General features: G+C 45.2%; 1 protein-coding gene across 3 annotated transcripts in view; it reads left to right on the top strand.

Annotated features, from left to right (window-relative positions):
• The first annotated feature begins 2,648 nt into the window (after positions 1 to 2,648).
• Positions 2,649 to 12,093, top strand: part of rrp9 (ribosomal RNA processing 9, U3 small nucleolar RNA binding protein) — a 29,800-nt gene continuing 20,355 nt past the window's right edge. Inside the window, exons 1-7 of one of the 3 annotated variants that reach the window (XM_078203089.1) lie at positions 2,649 to 2,775; positions 2,897 to 2,979; positions 6,828 to 6,934; positions 7,386 to 7,453; positions 8,165 to 8,206; positions 10,987 to 11,113; positions 11,281 to 11,396. In XM_078203089.1, coding sequence (XP_078059215.1) covers positions 2,707 to 2,775; positions 2,897 to 2,979; positions 6,828 to 6,934; positions 7,386 to 7,453; positions 8,165 to 8,206; positions 10,987 to 11,113; positions 11,281 to 11,396 — 612 coding nt within the window. In that variant the 5' untranslated portion in view covers positions 2,649 to 2,706. The remainder of the gene's footprint in view (positions 2,776 to 2,896; positions 2,980 to 6,827; positions 6,935 to 7,385; positions 7,454 to 8,164; positions 8,207 to 10,986; positions 11,114 to 11,280; positions 11,397 to 12,093) is intronic. The other 2 variants (XM_078203082.1, XM_078203083.1) reach the window with 2 other exon arrangements.

The following is a 12,093-nucleotide window of genomic DNA, read 5'->3' as shown; positions in this document are numbered from 1 at the left end:
TCTTTGGACTGTGGGAGGAAACCGGAGCACCCGAAAAAACCCCACGCAGACACGAGGAGAATGTGCAAACTCCCCACAGACAGTGACCCAAGCCGGGAATCGAACCCAGGTCCCTGGAGCTGTGAAGCAGCAGTGCTAACCACTGTGCTACCGTGCCGCCATCTGGATATAAAACTGAGTGTCAGGTGTCCTGGTCCTCTGGAATCTGACTGTGTACCTGAAGCACTCTTGGAGTGGAATAGAGTTTGTAAATGAAGGGAATCTGGTGAAGGGACACCAGCCTCTGAGGAGTTATTTCACTCCCTAAACTCCTGTAGACAGTCCACTAATTGACCTTTTGATCTACTAAACATCATACCTCTGCCTTCTGGTGTTTTAGGTTCTCCAGTTGCTGTGTTCTCATCATCAATGTCATCTGAAAACTTCATTGACAATGGCACTTTACATTTCACTTGCTCAGTTAGGCCATCTGTGACATTCCAGGAGAGGAAGGGGCTCAGTGTCAAACCTCGGTGGATCCAACTCAGGCTTCAAAACTCTTTGGCCTTTATTGCAAGGGGGAATGAAGTAGTGAAGTCTTGCTGTAACATTCATGACATCTGAAGTATTGTGTACAGTTTTGGTCTTCTGACTTAAAACGGATACTTGCATTGGGAAGTTCAGAGATGGTTCACTAGGCTGATTCCTGGGACGAAAGGGGTTGTCTTCTGAGAGAGGGTTGAAAGGCTGGGCCTATATTGTTTGGATTTCAGAAGAGGTCTTATTAAAATATGTTAGAATCTGAGAGGGCTTGACAGGGAAGCTGCTGAGAGTATGTTTACTCTTGTGGGTGCAGTCAGCACAGAGATGATGGACTGGTGTTTTACTGTGCCATAATCCATGGTTCTATGGAATGTAGAACAAGGGGGCACTGTTTAAAAATAAGGGCCTCCCAGTTAAGATGGAGATCAGTACGGACTTCTCTCAGAGGATTGTCTGTCTTTGGAATTTTCTTCCCAGCGAGCAGCAGATGTTGGGACATTGAATATTTCCAAAGCAGATTTTTGATCAGCAAGGGAGTTCAGGCTGATGGCGGGTTATCGACAGGAATTAAAGTTGAGGCCAAATCCGATCTTATTGAATGGCGGAGCAGGTTCGAGGAACTGAATGGCTACCACTGCTCCTATTACTTACAATCTCACTCTCCCCCACACTCTTTCTTACTCTTGTTACAGGTTGGGGTCTCCACAAATTCTAGCACTTCTCCAGACTTCCTCCCTTTGCACCTTCTCCAGATTGAATACAATGTAGTGTTGCCAACCCCCCAGGATTAGCCTGGAGTCTACAGGAATGGAAGATTAATCTCCAGTACAACTGCTGGGTGCGACCCTGGAAAAAACTCATCAGGACATTAACGGAGAGTGCTTTCTTTAATCATTTTCTTTAACCATTTCTCTTTGAAGGATATAAAAGTCTTGAAAATGGGGAAAAGCAGCTGTTTGGCTGACAGCCAAGCACCATCCAACTGGGTAAAGATAAAAGCAAAATACTGCGGATGCTGGAATCTGAAACAAAAACAGCTCTGACACAGGGTCATCCTGACTCGAAATATTGCTCTGTTCTCTCTCCACGGATGCTGTCAGGCTTGCTGAGATTTTCCAGCATTTTCTGTTTTTGCAATAGGGTAAACAGTCTTGATGTTTTACAGTTGGGGTTTTAGGAAGTCCCAAGATTGGCTGGAGTTTGAGGAAACCTCCAGGAATACATTTAGTCAGAGTTGATAACTTGCAGCTCTGTGACCTTCCCAACATTTCTCCATCATTTGGCTCAATACTGCTGGAAAGGCTTGAGTCCAAACACTGGCTCCATGAATGTGACTATCCCCAGTGACTCTCTCTATCCTGGGAATGTGGGATTGGGGCTCTCTGCCTGTCCTTTGAATATTGCAACCGAAACCCTCTGTTCCCATTCGCTCTGAGACAAACTGAACATTCGGCTCAGGCTTCGGAACTATTGTCTCTATCTTTACGCTCCGGGGGACCCACAACAACAACACACCCGCAGCGCGGCTGCTGATTGGTCAATTGTCTAAACCAATCGAGGATCGGCGGGGCGGAAGGAGAGTGCTGATTGGCGGGACGGAAGGCGAGTGCTGATTGGCGAAGAGGGGAGGGAGGAGAGTGTTGATTGGCGGAGACTGGCGGAGAGTGCTGATTGGCGGGGCGGGGAGGGAGGAGAGTGTTGATTGGCGGAGACTGGCGGAGAGTGCTGATTGGCGGGGCGGGGAGGGAGGAGAGTGTTGATTGGCGGAGACTGGCGGAGTGTGCTGATTGGCGGAGACTGGCGGAGAGTGCTGATTGGCGGGACGGAAGGAGAGTGCTGACTGGCGGAGAGGGGAGGGAGGAGAGTGTTGATTGGCGGAGACTGGCGGAGAGTGCTGATTGGCGGGACGGAAGGAGAGTGCTGATTGGCGGGACGGAAGGAGAGTGCTGATTGGCGGGACGGAAGGAGAGTGCTGATTGGCGGAGAGGGGAGGGAGGAGAGTGTTGATTGGCGGAGACTGACGGAGAGTGCTGATTGGTGGAGAGGGAAGGGAGGAGAGTGTTGATTGGCGGAGACTGGCGGAGAGTGCTGATTGGCGGGGCGGAAGGAGGGTGCTGATTGGCGCGGAGGGACAGTGGGCGGGGCTGCGCGCGGCCCGGTTGCCATGTGGATCCGGAGAGCAGGATGGCGGCGACTGGATCATTCTTCATCCGCAAAAAGAGAGTGGTTGAGGGCCGAGGCCGCAAAAGGAAGGTGAGTGGTCGGGGCAGGAGGGCCTGGTTCATCCGTGTGTCCGAGCGGTGGAAACTCCTCCAGACTGGAGTCAGTCGCCCCTCTGTCCATGCTGGGAATCTAACTTCCTATCTCTTCGCAGGCTGAAGATGGCGAGGGTGAAGTTCACAAGAAGCTCACCACGAAGCTGAATGAAGAGATTTCCAGTGACTCGGAGACAGAAAGGTAACTGAGAGTTCACTGATTCTGCAGCTTTCAACACAATTACATCTCTCTGAGCCAGACTGGAAACCATGCCATGGAGCAGTGGCTTTTGCTACCAAATAAACCTGTTGAACTTTAACCTGATGTTGTTAAACTTCTTACGGAGCAGAGTGAACAGACCCAAGTTACATTGCAGCCTCAGTCTGAGTTTCCCAACACTCCAATCTGCACATGTCTGTTTCCAGGTGCAGTCATGAGGAAAGTTCTGTTCCATGTGGTTGTCGGCTTCCTGTCCTTCACCTCATCTGCAGCCCCCTGTCCATCTACTGCTAGTAAGAAGTTTAACAACACCAGGTTAAAGTCCAACAGGTTTATTTGGTAGCTGCTGCCCATTGCACTGCTACCTCCCAACCCTGTGCCCCCTGTAAAGGGGTGGTCGGGGGAAGGGATGGGGTGGTCGGGGGAAGGGATGGGGTGGTCGGGGGAAGGGATGGGGTGGTCGGGGGAAGGGATGGGGTGGTCGGGGGAAGGGATGGGGTGGTCGGTGGGAGGGGTGGGGTGGTCGGTGGGAGGGGTGGGGGGATGGAGAGAGATGGGGTGGTGGGGTGGAGAGAGGAGGGGAGGGAGGAGGGGGGGGGGCGGACATAGTCATGTCAACCAACAAGTTTAACGATTTGTATGTAAGCGTCATCGGGCTACTGTGAAGTGTACAGTACTGCATGTGATTCCTGTATTTTTCAGTGCTTAATTTTTCACATTGGTATGCTTGCTATTTACAACATAAATATATTACTATCACTATATTGCTGGTTTATAATTGAGTGCAGAATTCTGGGAAATTTGGTGAAAATAACATTGGATCAGGAGCCAATCCTCCAGTTATAACATTGTTCTTGGGGAAATCTGTTCCAAGTTACAACGTTTCGATTGAAGATGCAGTTTTCACTGACCAATTTCCCATGAGTCTGAGCAAAGGACTGCCTGTAATAGACAAGTGGCTCCGCTCAAAAGAATGTGAAGAACAGAGGTTCCTGGGGTATTCTTAATCGTTTGAAGGTGGCTGCACATAGTTAGCAATGCAGATGGGATCATGACCTTATAAATAGAGGTATTGGGTACAGAAACAGACAATTTATGCTGAATCTTTATAAAGCTGGGTTTGGCTACAATTGGAACATTGCACCCAGTTCTGGTCACCACACTTTGGAAAGGATGTCAGGGCCCTTGAGAGGTTGCAGAGATTTACCAGGATGGTTCCAGGGATGCAGGACTATCTACCAGGTTAGGTTGAAGAAACTGGGCTCCTCTCCTTGGAGTAAAGGATGGAAGATTTGATCAAGATGTACAAGAATATAATGGTTTTGGATCAGGTTAACAAGAAAGAATTTCCCATTAGCTGATGGTACAAGGGGTAGGTGACACAAGAGATGCTGGGGGACTGTGAGGAAGAATGTTTTTGCACAGCATGTGATATTGATCTGGAACTCCATGTCCAAGAGGGTGGTCGAAGATGAGACAATCAATTTTAAAGAAAATTGGACTGGCATTTGAATGAAATAAACCTGCAAGATTACACGGAGACTGTGGGGGCAGTGGGACTGGCTGGATCGCTCTGCAGAGATCCAGCATGGACTTAATGGTCTGAATGGCATAAATGACCCTGATGGATATATATATTTAAACATCATATAGGATTCACAGTGCTGCTGCTACACTGTCAGTTGCTACACTGCTGCCTTACAGCGCCAAGACCTGGGTTTGATTCCAGCTTGGATTATTGTCTGTGCAGAGTCTGCACCTTCTCTCCGTGTCTGTGGGTTTCCTCCCACAGTCCGAAAGACGTGCTGGTTAGGTGCATAAACCATGCCAAATTCTCCCACAGTGTACCCGAACAGTTGCCGGAGTGTGGCGACGAGGGGATTTTCACAGTAACTTCATTGCAGTGTTAATGAGTGACTGTGATAAGTTCTAATGGTCGTCACTCCCCTGGTGTTCGGTATGTGTGATTTGTAAGGGAATGGAAGCCCTAGTCTGAATCTAGTGGATGGGAGGAAGAGGATAGAGTAGAATCCCTACAATGCAGAAGGAGGCCATTCGGCCCATCAAGTCTGCACCGACTCTCTGACACCCCCATCCTGTCCCCGTAACCCCACACATTTAATCCCCCTAACTTGTAGATCTTGGGACACTAAGGGACAATTTAACATGGACAATCCACCTAACCTGCATATCTTTGGACTGTGGGAGGAAACCGGAGCACCCAGGGGAAATTCACGCAGACGTAGGCAGAATGTGCAAACTCCACACGGACAGACACCCAAAGCTGGAATTGAACGCGGGTTCCTGGTGCTGTAAGGCAGCAGTGCTAACCACTGCGCCACTCTCTCTAGAGTGGAGGCAAAATACAAATAAACAATTGTAATTATCTCTAAACCAATAACATCATTTCAAATCTACTCGCTTATATTTATGGTGTGACCTGACAGCCTTATGTCAGTGATAGACTGATCTGCTTAATGGCATTGTAGGTTAAACAGGAATTGTTCTGTTCATTGCACCAGTATTTGCAAGCTAAAGTGTAAGCTTCTTCCATAGAACAGTTTACAAAAGCTAATTGTCAGCAGCACTAAGGAGTTGTGCCCGCGTGTGCTTGTGCGTGTGTGTGTATCTTTTTACATAAGGAAAAAGTTTGCTTATTTTTACACTTGCTCTGGAAGTTACTTAAAAGATCACTAACACATTCATACACAAACATTAGGAATAGGGAAAGACAAAAACAATAATTATAAACATGAATCGAAGTAGCCCATATTGGGTACGGACCTGATGTGTTTCGAATTCGAGGTTGTGGAGAAGTCTCTGCAGCTGTGATGGCTTCCACTGGGCTTCCAACCCCATTGCTGTAGGTTTCTTTAACAGGTAGGCTTAGTAGGTGGAATCAGAGTTTGCAGGAAGGAGAGAATGTGCAGGCCAACACTCTTCGCTGTCCAGTTACTTAACAGCCGCTCTCCCTGGGTTGAAGCTCCTTCAAGACGGTTCTCTGGATCTGCCAGTTTCCTGCCCTTTTCACTGCTTTTTGTGGGCAAGGCGAGATGACTGCTATCATGTGACCTATAGAAAATGCCAAGTCGTTTCCCAAATAAGGGAATGCTTATTTGATGCTTCAAACGGTCTTTCTCCCACCTCCGGTTAGTTTTTGTCATGGCCAAGGCACAACTTATATTTGTACAACAAAACTTCATTATCTCCGAGACTCTGGACAAGACCGCAGTGAACCAGAATTAAACTAAAGATTGTCCTTTATTCTCTTGGAAGAGGAGAACCAGTCTGAAATCCTGGAACCATTTGAAACTGTTTTTAAAAAACAAATGACCTTTAAAGTGGTTTCTCTAAAAATTTGTAATGTCATAAGTGCTGACTGTAACTGTGATGTATTATTAAATTTGAAGCCTAATCCTTCCCCCAGTTCTCTGCAATAGGTGCTGACTTATGCAGGTGAATAGTGCCTCCAATGTCCTACTCCAGTTCCTAGTGGTAATGGTGAGCCTTGAAGAGGAGTCCCCGAGACTCTGACTATTCAGGACCTCCACACTTCACCTTGTCCACACCGGGCACTCTCCAACAAGGAACCGGTAGATTGGAGCAGGAACTCTGCCTGATACTTCCTCCCACCCATTTCAAAGGTAGTGAGTCCAAATATAAACCCATTCCCCTCCCCAACCCTTGGCCTGTGCAAAGACCAACTAACTCAGCCACAGTAGGATGGAGCCTTGCACAGTTCACTGCTCGAAGCAGTGGAGTGTGAATTAGAAACTTTTTCTACCACTGTAACCTGAAAATTAAAGACTGTTTCCATTCTCCTCTGACAGTGTTGGACACAATAAGAAAGATGCTGAAGAGTTGGAGATCGAGGAGACGGCACAAGAGAAGAAGCTACGGCTTGCCAAACTCTATCTAGAGCAACTCCGGAGAGAAGGTACAGATAACGGGTTGCTAAAAGGTAGCAGTTAATTACCTCTGTGAGCAATGGGCGGGGGGCTAGGAAATCTTCCTCCATTCATTATCTCTCAGTACATCAAACCATGCTTTACTGGGACTGTCACAACAAGATGGGGAGAGACACAGCCCTGCTTGGTACGGACTGATAAACACTGGCTCCAGATTTAATATGTGTTGAGCTGGGATTGCAAGTTACCCTCAGTGCCTTGTACTGGGGAACTGATGAAAAAATAGCCCCTGTTCTTGCTTCAAGCAGGCACTGGTGCTGTGAAGTGGGTCTGAGTGCTGTTCACAGTACGCCAGTTACTGAGCAAGTGGACTGTACTAGTGAATAGTCTTGGCACTGGAAACTGATGAGTTATTGTTTCCTTGCCTTTGAACAGTCCTGAGATCAGTTGTAATAACTGTGATTGATTTTTATTTTGCAGAAGAGGAGAAGGCAGAAGAAGAGCAGTTCGAGAGTGACCTAATCGGAGGCAGACTCCAGGAGGAAGTGGTAAAAAAAATGCTGTGTTTTTAAAGGGAAAGAAATGAATTGTGTCAGACAGTAACTCCATCCCAATTTCCAGAATCAATATCACTGTGTTTATATTTTCTGTACTTAACCCTTTAGGAAGAAATCTGCCTCTTTTGGCAGCTGTCCATTTGAAACCAGTTGCCCACTGCGCATTGGAATCACAGACAGGAACCTGTCAGGTTACTGTTGCAGCATTGGTTGCAATTCTGGCACTGGATTTGAACCAGCAATACCGTATGTTTACTACACAAGGACCAGTGGAAACTGTGTTCAGAATGGATCTGCTATGTGCAGTGCTACATTGTATAGTGACTGCTGAAGACTTCAAAAAAATGGGCTCAGAGCAGTACCTCTCATGTCAAGAATGACAATTTTTCCATCATTCCTAAGTTTCATCCAGATGGCCTGTTCAGTATTACTGTGCCGGTTGGTTTGCAGTTTTTTGCTGCCCCTCACTCATTACTGGTCGAGGTTTCCTGATTTATTTTGTATTGCACTTTCCCTGTTGGAGGACATATTTTAATCCAGTCTTCGTTGACAGGGCCCTAGAGGTGCGAGAGTGCAGTCTAGGAATTCTTAAAGTTTCTCAACTAATTGTTAACCTCTGGTTTTCTTTCTGGTTGGTTGGTTGATTTTGAAACTAATAATGTAGCCTCAGCAGCGTTTTTGATTTTTGTTCTCTCTTTGCAGCTTGAACAGAAAGGAAAACTTAAACGACTTCTTGCCAAAGATGTGAGTATAAATTTAAAGACCTTTGGGTAGATTTCCCTCCCATCACTGATCTGAGCATGAAGTTCAGGCTATAAAGCAGCAAAACTTTTACTTTGCTGAAGCCTTTTTGCAACACATTTGTCTCATGTAAATTTCAGTTTCTGCAAGTAGACTGTGTCACTTTCAAATTTAAACCTGGATCTTTTACTCTCATGCTGGACCAACATATTCCTGGTCTAACAGTTAAACATAATCATGATAAATTGTATACTAGACAAAATGTTATGATCTCAGTGTAGAGACTGTTGACTTCAAATTCCCAATTATCTCTATTTCTACCTGAAAGAATTACACAAGATTTCATATTTCAAACAAAAATTTAACTACAAGAGTTAAAGTATTAATTTAACATATTTTGTAAACATCTACTTTAATTCTGAAAAGCTCAACGTGACTCTCCCAGTTCTCCTTTTATTTCCACCCAAGAGTTCCATTATACTTTACAGGATCTAGAGGCTTCCTTCTCCTGGTACCAAACCAAGATGTACCACAGCCTTCAGGAATTCACTTTGATTCTCCCTGTTATTTCTCCTATTTCCCAAGGTATGAGATTTCTTGGGGTCCTTCCACTATCCAGCATGGTGAGCTCTCCAACAGAACTCACGATTGTGGACTCCCCAATCCAAGCATGGGCTTCACTGCATTCCTTAGTGACTCCAAATGGGAAAATCCCTTGATTTTTGGTAACTCTCTGCTACAGGTTCTAGTTGCTTTACAGCCCATGGCAGATTCTCTACCTGTCTCGGAATTACCCCCTCGCCAACTTGTCTGTTTCTGTGAACAATCGCCCAGCTAAAAAAAAATACTTTCCTGCAATCTATCCCCACAGCAATGTAGCATATCTGGGCTGTTCGAAGTAAAGACTTACTAATTCTCTTCATTTCCAATCTGTCTTTGTTCTGGGAAACCTTATGAATAATTAAACCCCTTATTGAGACAGATGCAGCCTCTATCAAGAAACTGGAGAGAGGTAGTCCATTGTTTAGTTTCCACTACTTCCCACTATGACTTTATAAAATAAACCTAGGCCATCCTGCGATTTGCAGTTACGTTAGTTTTGTTTACCAGCTTCTCAAACCAGGTGTTTTCATTATCTTCCATTAAAAAATTTTAATTCCCAAACTAAAAGCGGCACTCCTAAAATGTATTAATCATAAAATTACATATTTGTAACATTAAGTTGCTCATTGCATCAATTTCCAGTTTCAAAGACTGAAGATTCTCCTAGCTAAACCATTTCATACAGGCTAAGCTACTATTATCAGATTTGTTATAAATGAAATTATTCACAGGAGCAGAAATCTAAAGAAAATGCTATACAGTTCAATTGATTGTTGCAATTTCTGCAAATGGGATGACAGGAGTTTATTGTTTACCCCATTGCTTCCGGCAATTCCGTTCCAAAAAAAATCAGCCTAACCAAGTGTACATTTTCACAATGGAACAATGTCTTATAATTGCTGTCTTTTGTTTAGCTTTCTGCATCTTCCCTAGGCTATTTTGCCATATGATAATTGTTGGCTGTAGATAATATTATAACCAAATTGCTAGACTTCAAAGAAAATTTGTTTGATAACTTGTGAACAATAGCCTGATCTGTTTCTTACATAGCAAAGATACAGCCTCTATTTTTGAATCCAGCTATTTGAAGTAAAGATTGTGATATGCACTCGGCGGCCAGGATGGAAAATCTCTTTTCAGTCACACTGAATATTGAACTACTGGTTTCTCATCAGTGTTTTATTTTGTTGGTGTAAGTGCTGACTCACTGGGCTTCAGTTCTGGTTCTGTAGACCAGGGTAATTCTTGCTATGTGGTGAGGTGTGCACCGTGTCCCTCACTAATGCTCATTGTTGGTGTATGGGGAGTATTTATTTTCACCTCCGCCCCTCCACCAGCCCCAGAGCTATAGACTGCTTTGCTTCAAGGGGTTAAGGCATTGATGAGTAAATTTGTCAAACTACTTGTGACGCTGGCTTATGCTGTCAACCCTGCTTGTTCAAAATTGACAGCCCCTTCCAAAGGGAGTGGTAGTGACGTACGACTAATAATGCAGAAAACAGCTGAGCTCAGCTATAGTGAGCTGCAAAAAATCCATTCGGTACCTGATACTGCCGTGACTTGTAGCAGGTGTAGGTTTGTGTGTCTCTCCCCTACTGACCTCTTAAAATTGCCTAAGCATCTGTAAAGCTTAAGCCATGATTTTGCTAGAATATTTGCCACTCGCCTGATGCACCTGCATGAAGCTTGACCCTGTCCAAGGCACGTGATCGGTTCCCTGTCACTGGATTTCTGAATTCACCAAAACCCTCCTCCCTTTCGTTGCAAATGCACTGTGTACCATCTACCGCTCTGTCAGCTCTCGCACACAGGAAAAGAGCAGTCATGTCTTGGGAGCTCCATCACCTACAATTTCCCCTCCAGCTCACACACCATCCTCTCTGGGCTGTGCGTCATTGTGATGGAGTGAATATGCTGGATCTCCTTATCTAACACCATTGTTCCATCACCACATGAGTTACTGTGGTTTGAGGAGAAGATCCATCACTGGGTGACTAAGGATGGACAGTAAATATGACCAATAAACAACACCCAGATCTTAAAAATAAACGTTAAAACCTGCTGTCCTCCCTCTGATTTCTGAAACGTTACAGTTGCTGCTTTTTCACTGTAACGGAATGTGTCTCTGTTTACCCCACTCATTGTACTTTGAAAGTGACAATAACTTTATTTTCTTTCAGTATGTCTCTCCTGATATATCTGAGATTCGCCTGCTGCGAGGTCATCAGCTTCCAGTTACGTGTCTGGTTGTGTCCCCTGATGATAAATACATTTTTTCAGCCTCTAAAGATTGTTCCATCATTAAGTGTAAGTTTCTGCAGCCTGACTGTAGGTGTGTGTGTGAGCAGCTGAGCCTGGCTGCTGAGGGAATGTTGGTAGGCTGTGATCTGACCACAGTTTCACCTGGGTTTTGTTGCTGCCTGTATCCAGATTTACCGTGTTTAAAGGGCTGTGCTTCTCTCCCATGTTTCTAGGGGACGTTAGCTGTGGGAAAAAGCTTCACACGATCCACAGAGGACACAAGGGCACTGGAGATCGACATCTGGGACACATCTTCTCCATGGCAATCTCATCAGATGGCAAATACCTGGTGAGCGGCTCCATCTCCTGTACCATCTCTGTTGCTGCTTTGTCAAACTCCTCTTTCTGAGAGCTTGGTGCTCTAGCCGCGTCAGGAAGAAAGAAAAGCATTTGCATTTCTGTAATGCCCTTCATGATCTTGGTACATCCCAGAACATTCTTCAGCCAATTAACTACCTGATCACCTGTAGTCACTGTTGTAATGTAGGAAATGCACAGGCAGTTTATGCAGGTGTTGGTTCAAGAAACAGCAAATTGCAAGATAATCTTATATTAAGTGCTGTTGGATGTGGGATAATTGATGTTGAGGACGCTGGAGATAATTCTGCTCCTTTTAGAAATGATTTGTATGTGCACTTGAGAGGGTGGGCAGGTTTAACATCTTATCTGAAAGGTAGCACCTCCAATAGTGCACCATTCCCTCAGTACTGCACTAGTGTGTCAGCCTGAGTTGTGTGCTCAAGTTTCTGGAGTAGGACGCAAAACCCACAACCATCTACCACTGAATCATGCGCGATGTCCCTCATTAGGTACAGAATAGGTTAGAATGGAACAGCTTCTGCTGTGTTTCAACAGCATTCTCAAGCTCCTAATTGATGAGGATGTCCCCTACTGCACAAATATTACTTGCTGTTACCTGCACCAGTTATCCTGTGGTCATTTGAAGTAATCCATTCAGTGCTAAGTTCTTACCCACTAGAATTGAT

The sequence above is a fragment of the Mustelus asterias genome, chromosome 3 (genome assembly GCF_964213995.1).
Source record: "Mustelus asterias chromosome 3, sMusAst1.hap1.1, whole genome shotgun sequence".
In the NCBI taxonomy this organism is placed as follows: domain Eukaryota; kingdom Metazoa; phylum Chordata; class Chondrichthyes; order Carcharhiniformes; family Triakidae; genus Mustelus; species Mustelus asterias.
This window is presented reverse-complemented; position numbering and strand designations above follow the sequence as displayed.